This window comes from Scyliorhinus torazame, chromosome 7, assembly GCF_047496885.1.
Source record: "Scyliorhinus torazame isolate Kashiwa2021f chromosome 7, sScyTor2.1, whole genome shotgun sequence".
Taxonomy (NCBI): Eukaryota; Metazoa; Chordata; class Chondrichthyes; order Carcharhiniformes; family Scyliorhinidae; genus Scyliorhinus; species Scyliorhinus torazame.
In genome coordinates, this window is record NC_092713.1 from 32,971,384 (window position 1) to 32,996,353 (window position 24,970).

A 24,970-nucleotide genomic window follows, 5' to 3' on the forward strand; every position below is an offset into this window, starting at 1 on the left:
GAGATGGGTAGAGGCAAAACCCAAGAGCTGGGGAGCCACCACGGGCAGTGATCGTAAGACTCCACAAGTTTGTGGAAAAAGAGAAGATCCTGCAGTGGGCCAGGGAGAAGCCGGTGTAGCTCAGCTGGCTAGACAGCTGGTTTGTAATGCAGAACAAGGCCAGCAGCGAGGGTTCAATTCCCGAACCACTTACCCGAACAGGGGCCGGAATGTGGCGACTCGGGACTTTTCACAGTAACTTCATACTTGTGCCAATAAAAGATTGTTATTATTATTATTATGCGGAACTGCGAATGGGAGGCGTACAAGGTCCGAATATACCTGAACATTGGAGCTGAACTTGCAAAACGGAGTGCGGGGTTCAACAGGGCCAAGGCGGTGCTGTATCGAAGGCAGATCAGGTTCGGGGTGCTCTACCCGGCAAAACTATGGGTGACTTATGAGAGCTGGGAATACTACTTTGAGACCCCAGAAGCGGCCAATGACTTTATTAAGGAACACAAATTGGGGATGAAATGAACTTTATTGGGAGATGGAGGTGCCGGCACTTTGGAGTAACAGAAGAAACCGGTAAAGTGGGGGTGGGGGGGTGTCTTCTTTTCCTCCCAGGTGGAGGTTTTTTCTTTCTTGTTGGGTCGACAATGGATAGCAGGGGTGAAAGGTTTGTAAGGGGACGGCACTGCTCCCCCCCCCTCCACACATACCCCTCCTGCTGCCGATGGCTGTATTTTGTTTATCTTTGGGGAAGGCGACCTGTTGCCTGATATGAATGTGTCTTCATTTGGGTGGGGGAGGGGGAGGTCTGCAGGGAACCTTCTACACAAAACAAAGAGATGAAGGTGGTGGAGGGGTGGGTGGATCAGCAGGAGGGGCCTTTGGACGAGTTGCTACGCTGACAGGTAAGGCTAGTGAACAGAAATGCGACAGGGGATGGGGCGGCGGGGAGATGCAACGTGGCAGGGTGCGAGAAGAAGCGTGGGCAGGGGCAGCGAAGGGGACCATCTTGGATGGACCAGTACAGGGCGAAATTAAAGGGGACAGAGTCGAAAGGAGAGGATAACAGACAGTAGAGGGGAATTGAGGTGTAAGCCTCCGGTAGGGCTTATAACATGGAACGTTTGAGCGCTCAATGGACCAATGAAAAGATCTCGGGTTTTCGCACACCTCAGGATTTTGACGGCGCCTCTAATTGTGTGAGTGGACCCTGGCTGTGAAGGTCAGTCTGGCACTTAACTTTCATACCTCTGGATCGTTCCAGGGTGCAGTGGGTGATCCTTGCAGAGTCTTCCAGTAAACTGCACACAGCTGTGTCAAGCATGCTCTGTTCAGGCATTTTGGAACATTCAACCCCAAGGCTGATTTGGTGCATTTTTGGCTAGCCTGCTGTGCCCTGCCCTCCCACAATCCATGGGATTCACCCCAATCTCCAACACCTCACAGTGAATCACTCCCATCAGCACAAATGCCTGATTAATAAAGGCATAAACCCCGATGTCTAGCCACAGCCATTTGAGGCTGAAACCATAACGAGCATACAGGAGAGTGTTGTTTTGTGAGCGATAAGAAATTAATGGTGATAACAATCAAAAAACGGAGTATCCAGCTGGATAATCTACAGAAAACTGAGAAGGAAGAAAATCAAAAGCAGCTTGTGCAAATATCAGGTTGTGTTTACTGTGAGTACCCAATTCACTTTTTCCAATTAGGGGGCAATTTAGTGTGGCCAATCCACCTACCCTGCCATCTTTTTAAAAAAAAAAAATGTTTATTCAGAATTTTAAACAAAATTTTCAACCATATAAACAAACCGCCCCCCCCCCCCCCGCACCCCGTAACAAAAAAAGAAGAAAAAACTCACATAGCAAGACATAAACATGGCAAATCAATATGATACAGAACTTTGTACATTGGATTCCTCCTGTACATATCAGTTTTCCGGATTGTTTATGTTTTTCTTGCTCAGATGCCTCTCCCCCCCCCCCAGAAAGAGATGTCGTCCGTCCGTCCCCCCCCTGCTGCTGCTGTCGACCGAGCTCCATCTAACGCTCCGCGAGATAGTCCAGGAACGGTTGCCACCGCCTGGAGAACCCCTGCACAGAGCCTCTCAAGGCAAACTTTATCCTTTCCAACCTGAGAAACCCTGCCATATCATTTATCCAGGCTTCCACACTGGGGGGCTTCGCATCTTCCCACACTAACAAGATCCTTCGCCGGGCTACCAGGGACGCAAAGGCCAGAATGCCGGCCTCTTTCGCCTCCTGCACTCCCGGCTCGTCCGCTACTCCAAATAGTGCTAGCCCCCAGTTTGGCTTGACCTGGACTTTCACCACCTTAGATACTGTTCTCGCAACTCCCCTCCAGAACCCATCCAGTGCCGGGCATGACCAAAACATATGGACATGGTTCGCCGGGCTTCCTGAGCACCTCCCACATCTGTCCTCCACCCCAAAGAACCTACTCAGCCTCGCCCCCGTCATATGCGCTCTATGAACCACCTTAAATTGTATCAGGCTAAGCCTGGCACACGAGGAAGAGGAATTAACCCTACTTAGGGCATCAGCCCATACCCTGCACATCTTTGGGGCGAACCTCACGCAAACATGGGGAGAATGTGCAAACTCCACATGGGACAGTGACCCAGAGCCGGGATCGCACCTGGGACCACGGCGCCATGAGGCAGCAGCGCTACCCACTGTGCCACCGTGCTGCCCTTACTGTAACTTAAGCTTATGTTTGCAGGTGCTATATCTGGTGCCCCCGCTCTCAGTGGCATGACAGGCAGGTTGCTGACGCCGATGCCCTGTTGGTGAAGATGACTTTGGCAGCTGTCCTCTTACCTGTGGTGCCTGTGCAGACTCATCCTGGAACGGTTCACTCAGCAACATAACTGAGCACTCCTCAGTTGCCACGGATTCATAGGGTGGTGTGGGGACAGTAAGAGAGGCAGACGAGACGCTGCCCTTGTTCGGGGCACCATAAGAGGAGGCCCCAGAGACGCCAACCAGCTTGACCGACATTGATAGGGGAATTCTCACTTCCGTGCTCACCAACGAAGGATGGACACACATCAGAGAGATTGGGTGCCACGTCCTTCTCACATACAGGCAGTAACCTCTGAGGTCAGTGCCTGTGTGAGGGCTTGCAGGTCCGAATGCAACCCCAGGGCTGCCCCTCCATAAGATTTCCTTTCTCTCAATGAATGAGGCTGTGTGCTAGGAGATGATGGTCAGCGCAGTGCTCATGCAGGCTCCTTCATCCTCTGCCAGATCTCCCTGCACATCCCGCTGGACGTCCAGTATTTGCCATCTTACGGACTGCTCCATAGGCTCATCATCTTCCTTGGGTTCAGCGTAGTCTCAAGCAATCCTCCAAATGTCAGTGCACTGAGCTGTCCGTGCCTCCACCATCTGCACCAGTGAGCGTGATGTGCCCTCACTGCTGTACCCTGCCAACACTTCCAAAATGGTTATGCACTCCAATGTGCCAGTCTCTGCGCTGGTTCTCGGCGCTGAGAGAGGGTGTGCCGCAGGTGCATCCTGCGAGTTGCCATGCTCCGATGCCAAAGGAGGGTCACGGCCTCTTGTCTGGCTGGTGGATGGCTCATCTGAGAGATGAAAATAAACATTCCAAAATATTGCTTGTACAATAAAGACTTAATTTTCAATAAATGCTGCCCATTGTGATTGGTTCCAGTCGCATTGAAGTGTTTCAAAGACTAGCACATAACTGAAGTCGCTCTAAGAGATGAGACATCCATTCATCACTTTCACCCTCATCCTGTCATGACCTTCCTCTGAGATGCCAGCCTCACTACGACCAGGGGACTTCCCTCCCCATTTGCAATTGAGCTCCAGTGCTCCCATAACATAGAATCATAGAATCTACAGTGCAGAAGGAGGCCATTCGGCCCATCGAGTCTGCACTGGCCCTTACAAAGAGCACCCTACTAAAGCCCACGTATCTACCCTATCCCCGTAACCCCCGCTTAACATTTTTTGGACGCTAAGGATAATTTAGCATTGCCAATCCACCTAACTCGCACATCTTTGGACTGTGGGAGGAAACCGGAGCACCCAGAGGAAACCCACGCAGACACGGGGAGAACACGTGCTACCCACGGTAGCATAGGCCCCACATGGCTGGTGGGGATGGCCAGGATTGGCATCCCACCACCAGTAGCTGCTCTCTCCCAGTTGTCGTGGCTACCGTTCTGCTGAAAATAAGTGCAGAGCTTCATTGAGTATTTAACCCTCTACCTTCAGGAGCATACCATGTTGCCCCCCAGCTCAAATCACCTCAGAGAGACTAGAGAACGTCATCACCCCCTTGGACACCTGACCCTTTGATGGACCCAAGGCTCTATCTAGACTTATCTTTCCAGCCTTTGATATGTGTGATCTGAGTCTTCCTGAAACCGACACACTTCTTTGCAACAATGAACGGACACCCTTCCTCTGTCCACCACACTGCACAATGTCCACTCATCACTCACGTGTGCTAACCGCAGTAGGTCATTGAACCTTTTCTGGCACTGGATCCAGGTGCGCCTGACATGGTCACATCCGCTGACCTCAGCAGCCACCTCTGTCCATGCCTTCTTGCTGAGGTGTGATGGCCTTCTCCTTCCACCCACGGGCATTAACATGTTCCTCCTGGCTGTGCCTGCTTCAACCCGGGCTCTGAGGTATTCATCTGGGAAATGAGGGGCTTGGTGACTGCCAGAACTCCTCTCCCGCCTGCTGTAACTATCGCCACTCGCCATTCCGCAGGCTGTGATGCCTCAGCATGTTAGAGAGGGAATTAAGTGATGTAGGAACAGACACTTGAAATTAGGATTACTCCTTGTACAGAAGCCAAACACTGACTTGAACAGGTTGGACTAAATGGCCTTTATATGAGTAGGTCCTTCTGTACCTCAATAACATGACGTTCTATGTTTAGTATAATAATAATAATAATCGCTTATTGTCACAAGTAGGCTTCAATGAAGTTACTGTGAAAAGCCACTAGTTGCCACATTCCGGCACCTGTTCGGGAAGGCCGGTACGGGAATTGAACCCGCACTGCTGGCCTTGTTCTGCATTACAAGTCAGCTGTTTAGCCCACTGTGCTAAACCAGCCCCTAACATGCATTCTGAATATTATAAGTTTAATGCTTATTTATATTTTAATGAAATAGTACCAAATTTTAAAAATCCATTCTGTTGTCCTACATCTGGATGTATTAAACATTAACTTTGAACTATTGTTACAGAGTAATCATTAGAAATTGTAAGTTGGCTTGATTAAGAAATGACAATCTCCCATTAGAAGGGATAGCAGTATATGCCCTCAGTCTTCCTACTCATTGGTTTATAGATTATGGGCCTGCTCTGCAGTTATGCGGTTGATTACTTTGCAAGAGGATTAATACTGCATAATAGCGCCACTGATGCTTCGTTCATTAACACTGGGATAAAGTGTTGTTATATTTCTGAAACAGGTTTCTCAACTGGAGCAAGAATTATTTAAACAGAAGATGGCGTTTACAGATGAATTCTCAAAAGCAGAAGACAAGCTTTTGAAGGCTTACAATGGCCAGGATTGCAAGCACCAGCAGGTGGTTGAACTTGCCAGCGCTTTGAAGTAAGTTTCATGGTAGAGGGGATTAACAACTGTCGAAAACAAATGTTCATGTTGTTTAGCCCCCCTTTTTTTTTCTCCCCCTGTGGAAAGGGCAAGATTTGAGTTTTTACATAAATGCTCACATTCTATTTGTGCATCATTTCCTAATTGTTAGAAAACTCTGATTTTGCTCATGTTCAGTGCCATTTTGGAAAAACTAGAGTGGACAGTGTGTTAGCAAATGTATCCTTTCACCACAGGGCCTTGGGGTTGAATCCAGTGTAGAATGAAAACTTCACCCATCAGAATAAGTCTTTGTAGGAAGTGAGTTTGGGGCAGCTTTAGTCCTATTCCTGTGGACATCAGCCCACGGCACTAAGACGCTTGGGGCTACATTTGACACCCACTCAGTGAAGAGTAGAAAATCTACCCAAAGTTGAGATTCCCAGACCATGGGATTGATGATGTTGGAAATGGGAAAACCATCATGACTGCAATATGTAGGTTATTTATGAGGTTGCAGGGTTTTAATCTGCACTTGACTTATTCTGCAGTTAATGTGCAACTTTTTTGACGGTCAATGCATTGTTATACATTTACTAGTCCAGAAGAAGTGCAACATTTCTATTGTCTCTCCAGATGCCCCACTAGTTTAAATGTTAACTAAGTAAGATTCAAACTGGGAGAGTGGACTGTGAAGTATTACATCTGGTAATGCCTTAATGGTATATGTTTTTCTGATGCAAACACTGATCAAGTTATTTTGGGGTCACATGAACTGTTGGTCAAGTTGCTGTATAGTGCAGTAATAGCTTTTTTGTATGTTCTAATCTAATTTGTTGAGTCACAAGTTAGTGATAAAAAAAATCAAATGCAAAAGGGATTCTAAGCTAGAATCATAGAATAATACAACACAGGAGGTCATTCAGCCACTCATCCAATTCTCTTTTGAATGTTATAGAATCTGTTTCTACCACCCTTGCAGGCAGTGGCTTCATAACCTGCCAACTCACAGTATAAAAATTGTTTCCTTATACACCTCTTAAATCTGTTGCCTCTGGGCACCAATCTTTCTACTAATAGAAACAGTTTCTCCTTATTTGTCCTTATCGAAACCATTCAAGATTCTTAAAACTTCTGTCATATCGCCTCTTCAGTCTCTCCACATAACTGAAGTCTCATCCCAGTAGCATTCTAATAAATCTCTTCGACGTCTTCTCTATGGTTTGACACCCTTCCTAAAATCTGTCCAGAATTGATCGCAGATATGTTGAAGCCGAACCAATGTTTGATTAAAGTTGAGCACAACTTCCCTGCTGTTTAATTCTTTCCTTCTATTAATAAAGCAACAATCCCATAGTTTCTTTAAACAACCTTCTTAACTATCCTATCACCTTCAAAGATTTGTGTATTTACACACCAGTTTCTCTGTTCCAGCACTTTTGTAAGGGCCACGAAGAATCCAAACAGAGTTTGTTGAAACAAAAACTTACTTTATTTTACAACTACTATTATATACAGCTCCAGTAGTTCCCTACTGGGTCTTCTCTCTAGCCAGTGCCTAACTGGCCGGCTTAATATATGGTACGACTATACATTGTTTAGAGATACCCCGTCCCCTTACTGGGGGAGCTCGTATTCTACAAGAGGCACGTGGAAGTTAATTGCTCCCACCTCAAAGGCTACTTGCGACTTGTGGGTTATAACATCCCCACCCCCGCCCACCAAAGTCCGAAGAATCCTCCGACGTCTGTGGGGATGGAGGGCGCCGGACTCTCTTTACATTCGGTTGGGAGTCACGCACCTGGGGTGCCAGATCAGATGGTGTGAACCTGGAAGGCGAAGGATGCTTCTGCTTGGAATGAGGTAGTGGCTGTTCCACTGGTGGCGGCTGTGCTGTGTGCTCCACGTCAGAGACTGCCGATGCTTGGGGTCCCATCACGGGTAGCTGTGGCATCAGAGGTGGCTGGGTGAGAACTTTCCGCTCACTAGAACATTTTCGAAGAAGCGGTGGGCTGGATTGAAGGTGGTCATGGTGCTTTCACATAATACGACCCTGGGTTTGCACCTGGTAAGAAACCGGCAGAGGATAACACTGGAGATCCATGGATGCCATCAGCGAAGTTTCAAACAAATGCTGAGTCCCCTGGCACAAAGTGCCTGGAAGATCGACGTCAAGTGGGACAACGCCCTTGTTGCTCCTGGTTGTGGCACACATTCGTACCTATATCTGAAAAGATCATACTCCGGCGGGTACAAAGACTCCGGCCCACCAGCAGTTCTGCGGGGGCAACGCCAGTCACTGTGTGTGGAGTAGTCCTGAGCAAAATAAGAAATGAGCAGCCTAGTGTCCCATTGATCCACAAGACTTTCTCGAGGCCCCGTTTAAATGTTTGCACTGCCTGTTCTGCTAAGCCATTAGAAGCCTGGTGGTATGTGCCGCACCCTGTTTGCCTTCAGAAACCCGAGAACTCCTCACTCATGAAAGATGTGCCATTATCAGTGACAAACACTTCAGGGAGGCCTTGTTTGCAAAACGATGAACGTAACTTCTCAATGCTTTTCCGGGACGTGACTCCCGCCATCTTGTACACTTCAAGCCACTTTGAATGGGGGCTCAATCAACAAGAGGAACATGGACCCTTGAAACAGACTGACAAAGTCGGCATGCAACCATGCACGCAGCCATTCCCAATTATGTAGGGGCACAGCTCCTGATGCTTTTGGCAAATGGAGCATTGTTGGGCCACTTTCTCTCGTCCACGTCCAGGCTCGGCCACCATACGTAACTGCATGCCAGCACTTTTATCTTGGACACGCCCGGATGACCATTGTGGAGGTCTTTCAGGATTAACTCCTGCCCTTTCTCTGGGATGACTGCGTGTACCCCACAGCACGATACCAACCTCTACACTGAGCTGAGACAGCTTGGAGGAAAATGCCCTCAACTCGCCTGGGAGCTGTCGTTGCAGTTTACCATACAAAACCACATGCCGAACTATAGATAGGATCGGGTCCGTCTAGATCCACTCACGGATTTGCAACGCCATGACAGGCAAGTAGTCCATGAAATTCAGAGTCGCGACTACCTTGATCGTTCTGGGGTCGATAAAGGCCCAGTCAACAAAGGCAACCAGTGCGTCAGCATTCGCAACATTAGAATGAGCACTCATGGGCAGCTAATAATAGGGCCCAGCGTTGGATCCCAGCGGAGGAAATGGCTGGAATTGCTTTATTCTCCTTGAAAAGCCCGAGCAAAAGCTTATGGTCCGTAACCATAATGAAGTGGTGGCCGTGGGCAGTAAAAACATTTGCCGCGAAAATCACCGCCAGACCTTCCTTCTAGATCTGCGGGTACTTCCTTTCTGCTGCAGCCAATGTACGGGAGGCGAAAGCGATCGGACGTTCCCTTCCATTCTCCATCTGGTGGGACAGAACAGCCCTAATACCATGGGGGGTATCGTCGCATTTGGTAAGTAAGGATTTTGTGGGATCATAATGGTTAGTAACCTGGAAGATGACAACTGCTTCTTCATCTGCCGAAAAGCTGTTTCCTGCGGCTGGCCCCAGGCTACGCGGAATTCTTCTTCAGAAGAAGGTGCAAGGGGGCCAACGTGGTAGCAAGGTTCAAGAGAAACTTTCCATAATAGTTAACGAGCCCAAGGAAAAGCAAAATTCCAAGGGGCCCATTGGGGTGGGGGCCTGCTGGATGGTGCGCATCTTCTCCTCAACGGGATGCAAACCTTCGCGGCCCACCCGATAGCCAAGGTAGACCACCTCCCTCGCATAGAGTACGCACTTTGCTCATCGTAAGTGGACACCAGCCTGAGACAATCTCTTTTTAATACAGCCTCCAGGTTGTCCAACTGTTCTTGCTCTGAGGCTCCTGTGACCAGCACGTCATATAAATAAACTGCCCATGCAGAAGCCCTCGCAGGCTGTTCTCTATTATGCACTGAAAAATAACACAGGCATAGGACACTCCGAAAGGCAGCCGCATATACTCGTAGAGATCCTTTTAACTATTGATAGTAACATATTTGCAGAAGGCCGGATCCAACACGAGCTACAAATAGATGTGGCTCATATCGACCTTTGTGAATGAATGCACGTTTCACGTAGAGATCCTCGATATGGGGTAGCAGTCCAACCGCAAAGGTACATTTGCTATCAATTTGTAATCCCCGCATAAACAAACCGTTTTGCTAGCACCATGACTAGTACAACTGGCAATGTAAATCAGCAAACTAGACCAGCCTGATGATACCCAAGGACTCCAAACAACTGAACTCCGTTTCCACCTTTTCCAGCAAGTCACCGGGAACTGGGCGTGTCCGGAAATATCGCAGCAGAGCTTCTGGATCAACTTCTGTGCGGGCTGCGGTCCCTTTAATCGTCCCGAGTCCAGGTTCAAACTTTTAGGTATTTCCCCAATACCTTGCCCAGTCCACCGGACCTCACATGGAGGATGTGCTGCAGATGGCATAACCAATTAGGGCCGAACAGGCTGGGCCCGTGGCCCTTTACCATAACGAGCGGGAGACACACGGACTGGTGTCCATAAGTCACCGGGATCATAGTGGTACCTGCGATATTCAACGGTTCACCAGTATAGGTGGCCAACCTGGCCTAGCGTCAAATCTAGCATCTGAATCGCCAGCTTAATGCGGTCAAATGTTTTCTGTCCAACCATGGGGACAACTGCGCCAGTGTCCAACTCCATATTGAGCAGGTGCCCGTTGACTCCACTGCAACCTTAACGGGGACCACTGGGGGTGGTTTCACTCATGCCATGGCTCATGCCGGGGTTGGTTACCACAAGCTCCACACCAAACGGGCTCCCCTGGAAGGGGGGGGGGCGCCTGTAAGGGGGCTTGGGGGGCTGAAGGGAGGGGGCGGGGTTTCACTCATGGCATGGCTCACGCCGGGGCTGGTTACCACAAGCTGCACACCAACCAGGCTCCCTTGGAGGTGGGTGCCTGTAAGGGAGCGTGGGGGGCCTGAAGAGGGAGGACCCCCTGGGACCCCATAGCGGGGTGTTCTCACATTGGAGGGGTGTGGGGTAGTGTCCATGGGCGGGATTCTCTGGCCGGGCCCGCCTGACGACCGGCAATTCCCGCCCGAAGTCAATGTGTTGATATGCCTGTGAGCAATATCATAGACGGCTGGTGGTGAGACCTCCAACCAGCAGGTGGTGGTACAGACACCCCATGCGGTCTCAAAACAGTGGTCATGTAACAAGGCACTCATATAAGCGGGTGCACATCCGGTCATCGAGAGATGACTATAAGACTTACAAGTGGACAGTCGTGCCTAGAGTAGTTCCAGAGGAGTACAAAGATATTCCATGATAACTTATTCTGTAATAGTCGTTATCTCACCACATGTGATTCAATAAAGATCCTGGTTTGGACAAGTCACAAGTCGTTTGGTAGATTCCTTGCTCGAAATCGAACACAACAAATGAACCTTTACACCCATGGCGATCTTGCGACAGGTGCGGCGAAGAATCCAGCCCCATGTGTGTGGGGGTGACATTGCCCATGGGTGAGGAGTGTGGGGCCACAGAAGCTCACTTAGAAATCGGGGCACCCTTTCAAAATGGGGGCCCAATCTTGAAGTTCAGCTTCCCAGTGCTGAAAAAAATTCTAAATGTTGGCGAAACCGGTGAGAAGCTCTCCAGGGTCCAGAAAAGTGACTTTAAGTGTTGTTTGATAGCGGTGGGAAACTCGCCAGCAGATCCGGCAGGAAATTCCCTGCAAAACCTGCCACAAATGAACTCTGAAATGTTTCCGTTAAATTCTGCCCTATATTTCAGAGTTTTGTGTCACCTACAAACTATAAAATTATGCCCTGTACACTTAAATCTAGGTCATATGTATCAAAAAGAGCAGACCACTTGGAAATACCTCTGAATTCGTCCTTCCTGTTTGGAAAACAACCATTCACCACTACTGTTTGCTTTGTTTCATAGTTTTATGTCCAGGGCCTTAATTTTGCTAACAGGGAAATTGTGGCATTTTGTCAAATTCCTTTGTAAAATCCATACACACAACACCTGCATGGCTCATCAACTTTCTCTGTTGCTTCATTCAATTACTCAAATCAAGTTAGACGAGCATAATTGTCTTTAGGAGTTTCGTGCTGATTTCCATTCACTACAATTTTCTGAATATAACATTTTTTCCCTAAAAAATTGAGCTAGAAGTTAAAGTGCTCGTTTTACATGGTAACAAATCAAAATGTTTTTTTTTACAGTCAACCAGTTAGCTTCAAGGGAACTGCAGTTGATCCAGTTTGGGATTGACTGTCTCTCCTGTGCAAAGGTTTGAGTCCTTTTATTTGACCTGCAGAGGAACTCACTAAGAAATGGGGGAGACTACAAAGATTTTCTGTCTGCATGAAGGTTAAATAGTGAATTCTGTAGCATTTCTTTCAAGATTGGCTTGGTGACGGTTCTCTGTCAAGGCAAATTATCTGGAAATTGCAAGATTTAATCCACCAAAGAACTCAATGATACATGATCAATTACTGCAAAGACGAGGTTAAAGCATAACTGAAGGCTTTAATAGACTAGAACTGTTCCCCAGCAGCTCAGGTACAGAATGAGGGCTGCTGGGACGGCACTGACTCTTATACCCTGCCTATCTGGGCGGAGTTACATACTATACATCCAATGGTAAACCCCCAGGTTTGACCAATGGAACTTCAGCCTCTCGGGTGCTGCAATATCTGATAATACCACATTCACCCCATGTTAAAAAAAGAGTCCGGCGGGGGTGGTGGCCAGCGGCTACAACTATTCACATGGTATGATCAGATATGGAGGTACCATGATACCTCCTTCCAGTGTTTAGAGAATGTTTACAGTCATGGCAGATATATACAGTCAGTGTTTATTATTTACAGTTACAGATCGGTTAAGATGAAGCAATCAGTCGGTCGGGTGCCCTGGTCGTCCTCTGGGATCGTCTGGGCCTCGGTGGTGATTCCGGTGGGGGTCCAGGCATCTGCGACTCCGGGAGCGTGGCTTCGGCCTCCATGGCAGCTTCATCACCCCTACACGGCGCTGGTGGGGAGAGCGGTTGACCTGGGATGGGGGGCGTCGGTGGGTGGGAGGGCCCAGGCAGGAGCGGCGGGAGGACTGACCCTCCTGTGAGGTGCTGCGGAGGTGGTGGTTGTGGTGCGCGCGTGGGTTTCCGGCGGGCGCCAGGTCCCGTAGGGGAGACCGTATCTTGTCGGCCATCAGGGAACGCCACGTAGGCGTACTGGGGGTTAGCGTGCAGCAGATGGACCCTCTCGACCAACGGGTCCAACTTGTGCGCCCGCATGTGTTTTTGGAGCAGGATGGGTCCAGGTGTCGCTAGCCAGGTCGGGAACGCGGTCCCGGAGGAGGACTTCCTGGGGAAGACAAGGAGACGTTCATGAGGTGTCTGATTGGTGGTCGTACAGAGCAATGACCGGATGGAGTGGTGGGTCTCCGGGAGGACTTCTTGCCAGCGGGAGACTGGGAGGTTCCTGGACCGTAGGGCCAGTAGGACGGTCTTCCAGACCCGTTCCGTTCTCCCTCTCTACCTGCCTGTTTCTCCGGGGGCTGTAACTGGTCGTCCTGCTTGAGGCGATGCCCTTGCTGGGCCGGAATTGACGCAGTTCGTCGTTCGTCGCTCATGAAGGAGGACCCCCTGTCACTGTATGTCAGCGGGGAAACCGAACAGTGCAAAGATACCATGGAGGGCCTTGATGACGGTGGTGGCAGTCATGTCGGGGCAGGGGATGGCGAAGGGGAACCGGGAGTACTCGTCAATCACGTTCAGGAAATACGTGTTGCGGTCGATGAAGGGGAGGGGGCCTTTGAAGTCCATGCTGAGGCGTTCAAAGGGACAGGAAGCCTTTATCAGGTGAGCCTTCTCTGGCCGGTAGGTGCGGTTTGCACTCTGCGCAGATTTGGCAGTCCCTGGTGGCTGTCCTGACCTCCTCGATGGAGTAGTCTTAACAAAGTGGAAAAAGCGAGTGATCCCGGGTGGCAGAGGTCCTCGTGGAGGGCTCGGAGGCGGTCCACTTGTGCGGTGGCACATGTGCTGCAGGACAGGGCATCAGGAGGCTCATTTAGCTTCCCGGGACGATACAAGATCTCGTAGTTGTAGGTGGAGAGTTCTATCCTCCACCGCAAGATCTTGTCGGTTTTTATCTTGCCCCGCTGTGCATTATCGAACATGAACGCCACCGACCGTTGGTCAGTGAGGAGAGTGAATCTCCTGCCGGCCAGGTAATGCTTCCAGTGTCGCACAGCTTTGACTATGGCTTGGACCTCCTTTTCGACTGAGGAGTGGCGGATTTTGGAAGCATGGAGGGTACGGGAGAAGAAGGCCACGGGTCTGCCCGCTTGGTTGAGGGTGGCCGCCAGAGCAACGTCTGATGCATCGCTCTCGACCTGGAAGGGGAGGGACTCGTCGATGGCGTGCATCGTGGCCTTTGCGATGTCTGCTTTGATGCGGCTGAAGGCCTGGCGGGCCTCCATCGACAGGGGGAAGGTTGTGGACTGGATCAGGGGATGGGCTTTGTCTGCGTAGTTAGGGACCTACTAGGCGTAGTAACTAAAAACCCGAGGCAGGGCTTCAGGGCCTTGGGGCAGTGAGGGAGGGGGAACTCAGTGAATGGGGGCATGCGTTCAGGGTCGGGGCCTATAACTCCATTTCGCACTACGTAGCCGAGATTGGCTAGACAGTCGGTGCTAAATACGCATCTATCCTTATTGTATGTGAAGTTAAGGATTTTAGTGGTCTGGTGGAATTTTCGGAGGTTGGTGTCGTGGTCCTGCTGGTCATGGCCGCAGATGGTGACGTTATCGAGATACGGGAACGTTGCGCGCAAGCCGTACCGGTCAACCATTCGATCCATCTCGCGTTGGAAGACCGAGACCCCGTTAGTGACACCAAAGGGAACCCTTAAAAAATGATATAGCCGCCCATCTGCCTCGAAGGCAGTGTATTTGCGGTCGCTCGTGCGGAGGGGTAGCTGGTGGCAGGCGGACTTGAGGTCTACCGTGGAGAAGACCTTATAATGCGTGATCCTGTTTACCAGGTCGGATATGCGGGGGAGAAGGTACGCGTCCAGCTGCATAACCTGTTGATGGTCTGACTATAATCAATGACCATCCTATGTTTCTCCCCGGTCTTTCCCACCACGACTTGGGCTCTCCAGGGACTGTTGCTAGCTTCAATGACCCCGTCCCTTAGTAGGTCTAATGAAGGTCCGGTCCTGGGCACTATACCGTCTGCTCCTGGTGGCGACGGGTTTGCAATCCGGGCGAGGTTCGTAAACAGGGAAGGCGGATCGACCTTAAGGGTCGCGAGGCCGCAGACCGTAAGGGGGGTATAGGGCCGCCGAATTTGAAGGTCAGACTTTGCAGGTTACACTGGAAGTCCAACCCCAGGAGTGCAGCAACGCAGCGGTGGGGAAGGACATAAAGGCGTAAATTGTTGAATTTCCTTCCTTGGACTGTGAGGTTTGCTAGGCAGAACCCCTTTATCTCTACTGAGTGGGAACCGGAGGCCAGGGAGATTCTTTGATTTACAGGGTGGGTAAAAAGTGAATAGCGTCTTACCGTGTCGGGGTGTATAAAGCTCTCCGTGTTCCCAGAGTCGATCAGGCAGGACGTCTCGTGGCCGTTGATGAAGGCCGTCGTCGTTGCTGTTGAGAGTGTTCGTTGTCGAGTTTGGTCCAGAGTCACTGAGGCCAGACGCAGTGAATTTTGATCGGGCATTGTATAGTCGGCCGGGCTGGGGTCCTGGAGCCCATCCAAGATGGCGTCGCACATGGTGGTCGGAGATGGACAAAATGGCGGCGCCCATCCGTCCAGCGCAGAGTCCGGGGAACAAGATGCCGGCGCCCATGGGCCGCACGTGGCCCTAGGATACGGGGGTGGCGGTGACTGCTGGCCGCCTGGGGCCCGAAGGGAAGTTCGCTGTGGCAGCCCAGAGTCATCGCTGGAGACCGCGGCCACCGCTCGTGCCTGGCAGACCCCCACAAAATGGCCCTTCTTGCTGCACCCTTTGCAGATGGATGTGCGGGCCGGGCAGCGCTGGCGGGGGTGCTTTTCTTGCCCGCAGAGGAAACAGCGGGGCCCATCGGAGTTGGCGGGTCGCCTTACAGTGCAGGCCTGCGGGGACAGGGGGAAGGTCTGTGGGGCTGCCGCTGGGGGATTCCACGCTGCCCAGGGGGCCGCCGCACGGTCGGGCAAGTAGGATTGTGCGTTCCTGGAGGCAACATCCATGGACCCTGCCAGGGCCCGTGCCTCCCTAAGTCCCAGGGTGTCTTTCTCTAAAAGATGCTGGCGGATTTCTGAGGCGCTCATACCTGCTACGAAGACATCCCGGATCAGGAGTTCCGTGTGGACGCTCGCCGAAACTTGCGGGCAGCCACAGCTTCTGCCCAGCACCAGTAGCGCGCGGTAGAACTCCTCCAACGATTCCCCGGGGCTTTGTTGTCTCGTTGCAAGCAGGTGACGTGCGTAGACCTGATTTACTTGGCGGATATAATGTCCTTTTAAAAGTTCGAGTACTACATCAAAGTCTTCCGCCTCCTCGATGAGGGTGTAGATCCCAGGGCTTACCCTTGAGTGCAGGAGACGCAGTTTTTGCTCCCCCGTGGGTGTGCCTCCAGCCGTCTCAAGGTAGCCTTTGAAACACGCCAGCCAGTGTTTGAAAATCGCCACTGAGTTTGCCGTGTGGGGACTGAGTTGCAGACACTCCGGCTTGATTCGGAGATCCATCTTCTCTGCTTAAGTGTAGTCTATTAAATTGATGCACGAATGCAGAGACGAGGTTAAAGCATAACTGAAGGCTTTAATAGACTCGAACAGTTCCCCAGCAGCGCAGGTACAGAATGAGGGCTGCTGGGACGGCACCGACTCTTATACTCCGCCTATCTGGGCGGAGCTACATACTATACAGCCAATGGTAAACCCCCAGGTTTGACCAATGGAACTTCAGCCTCTTGGGTGCTGCAATACCTGATAATACCACACTCAATTGCTATCATAAGCAGTAGAATGTCATCCAAAATCCATCATAAGCATGTAGTGCAGGAATCCCCTGAGAGTGTAGTACTCTTCTTCAGGCCCCCAGCCTGCTGCAGCTGATCCAGTACTTACAATTGGCCTGTCATGCCTTTTTTTGTATTCAGTCATGGGAAGTTGACGTCGCAGGCCATGCCAGCATTTATTGCCTATCCATAATTGCCCCTTGAACTGGGTGGCTTGCCATTTCAGAGGGCAGTTAAGAGTCTACCACATTTGCTGTGGGTCTGCAATCACATGTAGGCCAGACCAGATAAGGACGACAGATATCCTTCCCTAAAGGACTCCGACAATTGACAATGGTTTCATGGTCATCATTTTAATTCCAGATTTTTATTAAATTCCAATTTCATCATCAGCGGCGGGATTTGAACCTGGGGCTCTAGTTTACTAGTCCTGTGGCCATACCACTACGCCACCGCCTCCCCCTGCCTCTGGGAATAACAGTTTGACTGCAGCATTGCAAAAATCCAGAGACATATTGTGTATGGTATGGCAATTGTCATTTTTCGTTCATTAAATTTAGATGCATATATTTGAGGGTATATTGTATTTGGGAAATTATATAATTAGCCAAATTACAAATGGCAATTTATTTTGTTCCAGTTCCGGATACTTGTTTCAAAAAGTTCCCCACCATTGAGGTTAGTCTGACTGGCCTGTAGTTGCTGTGTTTATCTCTCTCCCTTGAAATGTTTGCAACCCTCGTGTCCAAGAGGATTGGATGAATGTGGCCAGAGCCTCCGCAATTTCCACTCTTACTTCCCTCAGCAAATTGTGTTGGGAGGAGCAACTGAGGCTCTTAAACTCGCTCTGTTGCCACTGGGAGTTAATCAAAACAAACACCTGGGCCGGCAGCTTTCCTTGTGTGTGAAGGGCAGGAGGGAGTCCGTCCATATCGGTCTATCAGAAGGCTTTCCAAAGGTGCAACTCCCCTATGTTCCTCTCCCCCAGCCCTGGTCCTCCTCCACCCTCCCTTGAGACCCAGAGCCACCTGCCATTCCTGAACCAGTGGCAGTGGTGCACTGCTTCTGGTGCACTACTGGTACTGGAGAGTGATTGGCCAGCAGGACTTCCAATTGCTGAAGGGTGTTAAGTACTTCAACTCAATTAATGGGCGATTGGATGTTGTCAGATTTGTGGGCAGACACCACACACCCCACACCCCAAGTTTTTAGCTGGGGATGGAGACTATGGTGCTCAGTCAAATGCAACAATATATTTATGGAATAGTATGTGCAGGGCAGGAAATTCTGCACATACTGCCATAGAACAAGTGAAGGCCAGAAAGGAAGTCCTGTTGCCCTCAGTTGGCAGAGACCTTCCATGTCAGCTGAGTAACAGGCATGGAAAGAAGTGGTTGAGCAGGTGCCAGCAATATTATTCCCAGAAACTGGCTGCAATGCTGGAAAAACAATCATTCTGTGGCAGCCCTGGTACGGTTACGCACAGCCATATCTCCTTTGCTCTGATGTGGTAAAACATAAATAGATCCTAAGATTCTGTTAGAAAATGGATGCAGAAGATGTGGACAGGGTTCTGAGTACTTTGTCTTCACAAAGGAGATGCAGACTTTCTAGTTAAGCGGGAGGATTGTGAAATATTAAATACAGTAAGCATAGTAAGAGAGGAATACTGGAGGCACTGTCATCCTCGAAGGTAGATAAATCACCAGGGTCGGATGGATTGTATCCCAGGCTGTTAAGGGAAGCCAGGGAGGAAATAACAGATGCTTTAAGGATAATTTTCCACTAGATACACAATTACAAGCGAGGTACCAGAGAAACGTTGTATCATTTAAAAAAAGGGTGAGGGGGATAGGCCAAATAATTATAGGCCTGTCAATCTGATGCCGGCGGGGAGAAAATTATTAGACTCCGTTCTAAGAGACGGAATAAATTGTCACTTAGAAAGAAACGGGTTAATCAGCGTAGTCAGCATGGTTTTGTGAGGAGAAGATTGTGTCTTAGTAATTTAATTTAATTTTTTGAGGAAGTAACGAGGAGGATTGATGATGGTAGTGTAGTGGATGTTATCTACATGGATTTTAGTAAGGCATTTACCAAAATCCCCTGCATGGCAGACAGGTCAGAAAAGTGAAATCCCATGGTATGCAGGGGAATGTGGCAAGTTGGATCAAAAATTGGCTCAACAACAGGAAACAAGGTAATGGTTGATGGATGTTTTTGCAAATGGAAAGCAGTTTTTCATTACATTCTACAGTGTTAGACCTCTTGCTGTTTGTGACATATATTAACGATTTGGACTTGCATGAGACGGAATTTGCAGATCTCACAAAAATTGGCCATGTAGTTGATGGTGAAGAGGATAACTATCGACTCCAGAAAAGTGGCAAATTAAATTCAATCTGGAGAAATGTGAGACAATGCATTTGAGATGGGCAACAAAGCAAGGGAATACGCAAAAAACAAACGGTACTGAGAGGGGTAGGGGAAGTGAAAAATCTTAGGATGCATGTCCACAGGTCCTTGAAGGTGGCATGACAGGTAGATAAGGTGGTAAAGAAAGCATATGGAATGCTTTCCTTTATTGGACAACGTACAGAATGATGTAATGCTGGAACTCTATAAAATACTCGTTAGGCCATAACTTGGATAGTTCTGGTCACCACATTACAGGAAAGATGGAATTGCTCTGGAGAGAGTGCAGAGTAGATTATAAGAATGTTCCCAGGGCTTGAAAATTGCAGCTGTGAGGAAAGATTGAATAGGCTAGTGTTGTTTTCTGTAGAACAGAGGAGGATGAGGAGGGATTTAGTTGAGATATACAAAATTAGAAGCCCAGATAAAGTAGATCTGTTTATTCTCATGAAGACGTCAGTTACCGGGGAACATAAATTTAAAGTGATTGGTAGAAGGATTAGAGGGGGCATAAGGAAAAGTTCTTTACCCAGAGGGTGGTGGGTGTCTGGAATTCACTCCCTGAATTGGTGGTTGAGGCAAAGACACTGAACACATTTAAAGGTACTAGGATCAGCATCTGAAATGCTGTAGCCTGTGTGGCTATGAAATGAAAATGAAAATCGCTTATTGTCACAAGTAGGCTTCAAATGAAGTTACTGTGAAAAGCCCCTAGTCGCCACATTCCGGCGCCTGTTCGGGGAGGCTGGTATGGGAATTGAACCGTGCTGCTGGCCTGCCTTGGTCTGCTTTCAAAGCCAGCGATTTAGCCCAGTGTGCTAAACCAGCCCCGGCTATGGACCAGGTGCTGGAATGTGGGATTAAAATGGGTGGCTACATTTGTTTTTAGGCACTATGCTGAATGGCCTCTTTCTGTGCGGTAACTTTTCTGTGGTTCTATAGTTCTAAGGTGCACAAGTGAATTCTCTTGTGTCCAGGTCACTATATATCTCTCCACCTACATCATTATAATAACACATCACCTGTTTATAATTTATGGGATCTTGCAGTGTACATATTAGTTACCACTTTTCAACAGTGACCACACTTCAAAAGTACTTAATTGACTGCAAAGCTATTGGACCATGCTGATGTTGTGAAAGGTGCTATATAAATGCAAGTTATAATACATTAGTATTCAGGCAACACGGTGGCGCAGTGGTTAGCATTGTTGCCTTACAACGCCGAGGTCCCAGGTTTGATCACGGCTCTGGGTCCGTGTGGAGTTTGCACATTCCCCCCGTGTTTGCGTGGGTTTGCCCCCACAACCCAAAGATGTGCGGGATAGGCGGATTGGCCACGCTAAATTGCCCCATAATTGGAAAAAATGAATTGGGTGCTCTAAATATTTTTCAACAAAAGTTTTAAAGTGTGAACATTTCTAGCTTCACTTTTCAATTGGAGAATGAGTCTCTGTTTTAAATTTGTTCAAAAACAAGGCTGTCATTTGTGCCTTTAGGGTTATGTTAGTCTCATGACTATCTGCCTTTTTTAAACATAAATAGCCTAGGATTTTCTAAAGTATCTTGCACTTGGGTATGCATTGTGCATTTTATATATCTATTGAAAACTTCCAGAACTTTATATCACGGTACTGCATATAATTTGTCAGTACGAGTTACACTATCTTTCAGGTATCACTATCTGCATCAGACTGTTTTTTTTTGTGACCAGTTCTAGTATTCATCTTTTTTGTTTACACAGAGAAATAAAGACTGAGATGGAGAAGTGCAAAGGTGAAACTAGTGCGCTTGAGAAAGAACTTCTTCAACTAAGACGAGATAGTGCGAGCAAGGATATTCAGCTCAACCAGCTGGAAATGACTCTGCGTAGTACGCAGGTAGAATTGAACAAGAAGTCTGACGAAGGTAGTAAAAATCATTTTTGCCTTGTGTGCATGAGTTTGTGTGTGAGTGTGCCTCGATTCCTTGTTAAACAACGTTTTCTGATAAAATGGCACATTTTTAAACGTCCGTTTCTTTTTCAATATGCAGTACCAAATTTTTTAAAAACTTGAGTGGCAGGATTCTCCCAACGGGAGTCTAAGTGCCGACGCAGGAGTAAAAACCGAAGTGTTTTACTCCGGCGTCGGCGCCCGTTCCCAGACCCCTATTCTCCCCCCTCCGTGGGGCTAGCAGGAACACCGCCTGATTTACGGGGGCGGGACCTCGGCGCGACGTAAAAGACGCGGTGCCTTGGGTCCCGCGCATGCGCAGTTGGGCCGCGCCAACTAGCGCATGCGCGGTGGCCGTCCTCCCTCAGGCCGCCCCGCACAAACATGGCGGATGGATCCAGGCTCGCCGGTGGAAGAAAGGAGGCCCGTCGACAGAGAGGCCGGCCCGCCGATCGGTTGGTCCCGATCGCGTACCAGGCCTCTCCGGAGGCCCCCCCACCCCCCCCGAGAACGGAGCCCCCCACCCCCCAAGCCTTCGCGACGAGTACCCGCCGGCAGCGACCAGGTGTGGATGGCGGCAGCAGGACTAGGCCGTTTACGCGCGGCTGTTTGGCCCATCTGGGCCGGAGAATCGCCGCTCGCCGTTTCCGGCGATTCTCCGAGAGGCCTGGCGCGATTTGCGCGGCGCTGGTTTCGGGAGGGTGGGAGAATCACGTGCGAGGGTCGGGGCGGCATGGCGCGATTCGCGCGGCGTCCCAGCGATTCTCCCACCCGGCGGGGGGAGGGGAGTATATCGCCCGAGATACTTATGAAATAATTACTTACGGCCATTTCAAAAAATATGAAAGAAGAAAAGCTTTCTAATGAACGTCATGTGTAATTCTTATTAGCTTCTTGCATCGCGTTGCACCACTTGAATGTTTGTTTCATATTGTGGTGTTATTAAATTGTTTGCCATGGAGGAGTGTTCATGATGCAGTTCAACGGGTTGATAACCAGCCCATGAATCCTTCCACCACTATTCCCCAAAGGAAAAGAATGTGTGAAGATGCTGTTTAAAAATAAAAACCTGAACACCTATGAAAGAAAATTTTCATTTGTGAAATATTTCAGCATATCAATTAAATATTTTCAAGTGGTTCATATAAAATTGGAGTGCAGTGAAATTTGTGAACAGTTGAATGGCTAAAAATAACTTAATTCACATTATGTAAAATTAATTCCCTGGTAGTGCTCGATCTGGAGGAAACTCTGCACCGGATGGAGACAGATCGAAGCAGTGCTGTGCAGGAAACTCAAAAGATGGAAACACAGTTGAAGAATGCACGTGGTGAATTACAAGATGCTTTAAATCAGCTTAAGGAGCTACGAGATATACTTCAAAAGGCTCAAAACAGCATAGAGGAAAAAAATGACACCATTGAAGAGTTCACAAATGAACTTCGGTGAGTTACTTCATCCCCAGGAGTGAAGAAGTGAACTGCATTGTATTGATATTATGGAGAAATGGATTTGATCCATTCATTTAATTTTCCCATCGGTTTCTTTCGTTGATTTCTGATCAGCGCTTTGTAAATTTCACATTGAGCAAATGTATTGCACATTTACATGGTATCAACCATGTGCTTTGTCATTTACAGAGTTTAATTTCTAGTCTAATGATCTGCCATGTTATGAATGGCACCATTTTCAAAATATTTTTAAAAAACACTAATTTGATACTATGAAAGATGAAATTTGTCAAAATTTATCTTTACTGGTTTTGTCAAAAGTAATTGGACCTTGCGTAATAGTTTGAGAAATTCTGATTGTTAAATGTTGTATTTTCAGCACTTAACGCTCCCCTTTTTGTGGTTAGTTTCACATATTTTGACATTTTTGATGTGGAATATTGTACTCCATTAGCTGCATTTGATTGTAATGACTTGATCAAATGTAAAAAGTTATTTTTTGTGTAAAATTGCTTGAGCCTGTTTTTTAAAAAACTTTATTTGTTAATTTCATCAGTGTGATTATCCAATCAAATCCACGGCAGCAGGAATCCTCTTTGACCTAATAGCATAATGCACTATTTTCTGACATACAGTTTCAGAGATGTCAATCATTTGTTCTGCAGCAGCTTGCCTGTTTGAGGGCTGTGTCACAGAATCACATCATGCAGGAGGCCATTTGGCCCATCAAGTCTGCACTGGCTCTCTGAAAGAGCATTCTACCTAGTCCCATTATCCTGCCTTATCCCCCATAACCTTACACATTCTCTCTTTTCAGACAGCAATCCAATCCCTTTTTGAATATCTCGATCAAACCTACCTTCACCGCACTCTGACGAAGTTAGTTGCAGACTCCAACCACCTTCGGGTGAAAAATGCTTTTCCTCACATCACTTTTTTGCCCATTATTTTGAATCTGTGCCCGCTAGTTCCTGATGCACTGCCCTTTTTTCCTGCACTCCCTTTAGACTTTCTCTCTTTATTTTATACTGTCCCTCCACATTCTTCCTGTCAAAGTAAGTCACCTCATGCTTCTCACAAAGGACAAAGACATATTGGTGGATTAGACAGACAAGTGGCAGATGAAGTTCAATGCAATGTTCTTTTGAAATTCAAGACTATCCTCATCACATTTGACAATGTTTTCAACCTTCTTATCATCCAGAAATTTTGAAATCATGCCCAACACACAACAGTCTAGGTTATTTATATCAGGAAGAGGAAGGGTCCCAACATTGGAGTATTGAGTACAGTTCTGGTCACCGCATTATAGGAAGGACGTGGAGGCTTTGGAGCGGGTGCAGAGGAGATTTACCAGAATGTTGCCTGGTATGGAGGGAAAATCTTATGAGGAAAGGCTGATGGACTTGAGGTTGTTTTCGTTAGAGAGAAGAAGGTTAAGAGGAGACTTAATAGAGGCATACAAAATGATCAGGGGGTTGGATAGGGTGGACAGTGAGAGCCTTCTCCCGCGGATGGATATGGCTGGCACGAGGGGACATAACTTTAAACTGAGGGGTAATAGATATAGGACAGAGGTCAGAGGTAGGTTCTTTACGCAAAGAGTAGTGAGGCCGTGGAATGATCTACCTGCTACAGTAGTGAACTCGCAAACATTGAGGGCATTTAAAAGTTTATTGGATAAACATATGGATGATAATGGCATAGTGTAGGTTAGATGGCTTTTGTTTCGGTGCAACATCGTGGGCCGAAGGGCCTGTACTGCGCTGTATTGTTCTATGTTCTAACACTGACCCCTGGGGAACTCCCATAAACCTTCCTTCTAGCTGGAAAATGACTATTTATCACTACTCTGTTTCCTGGCACTCAGCCATTTTCTTATCCAAGTATCTACTTTCCCTTTTATTCGTGAGCTAGAATTTTGCTTACCAGCCTGTTGTGTGGCACTGTACCAGATGGCTTTTAAAAATACATTTACACCCCATTAACAGCATTATCAACCTTCTTTGTTATCTCCTCAAAAAACTCCAGCAAGTTAAACATGATTTTCCCTTAATGAATCCATGCTGGTTTTCCTTAATAATCCTGCATTGTCGAAGACGGTCTGTTGGTTTTGTCCCAAACTATAGTTTCCAATGTCTATACATCATGCAATAATCCACAGGAGGCAGAGGTTCCGTCACCACACCAGTATTTATTTGCAATAACTTATATACAAGAGCAGCTCCAAATAGTGCTGCTAGCATTCCAGTCAACTTAAGACTGCCTCACAAAGCCTACACAGGTGCTTATATGGGCCCCCTCAATGAGCTATCATTGAGGGAGCTCATACTCCAATTGGCCAACCAATAATGCCAATTGGAGGTCATTACACCCCACACAGGGTCCGAGGAATTCCTGCCAGCTGGCATTCCTGTGAGCTTCTTCCTGCTCTTCCTGTCCGCGTCTGTCACCTCTGTGTCGTCCGCCGGGTTGTTCTCCGACGTGGGTGGGGTGTACCTTATAGGTGCCCGTCTTTTCCTTG

General features: G+C 48.3%; 1 protein-coding gene across 6 annotated transcripts in view; it reads left to right on the forward strand.

Annotated features, from left to right (window-relative positions):
- The window catches only part of ccdc18 (coiled-coil domain containing 18), a 239,684-nt gene that overhangs the window by 127,949 nt on the left and 86,765 nt on the right, over positions 1-24,970 (forward strand). For all 6 annotated transcript variants that reach the window (XM_072510511.1, XM_072510508.1, XM_072510507.1 and 3 more), the window contains 3 exons: positions 5,483-5,625; positions 20,806-20,969; positions 22,227-22,440. In XM_072510511.1, coding sequence (XP_072366612.1) covers positions 5,483-5,625; positions 20,806-20,969; positions 22,227-22,440 — 521 coding nt within the window. The remainder of the gene's footprint in view (positions 1-5,482; positions 5,626-20,805; positions 20,970-22,226; positions 22,441-24,970) is intronic.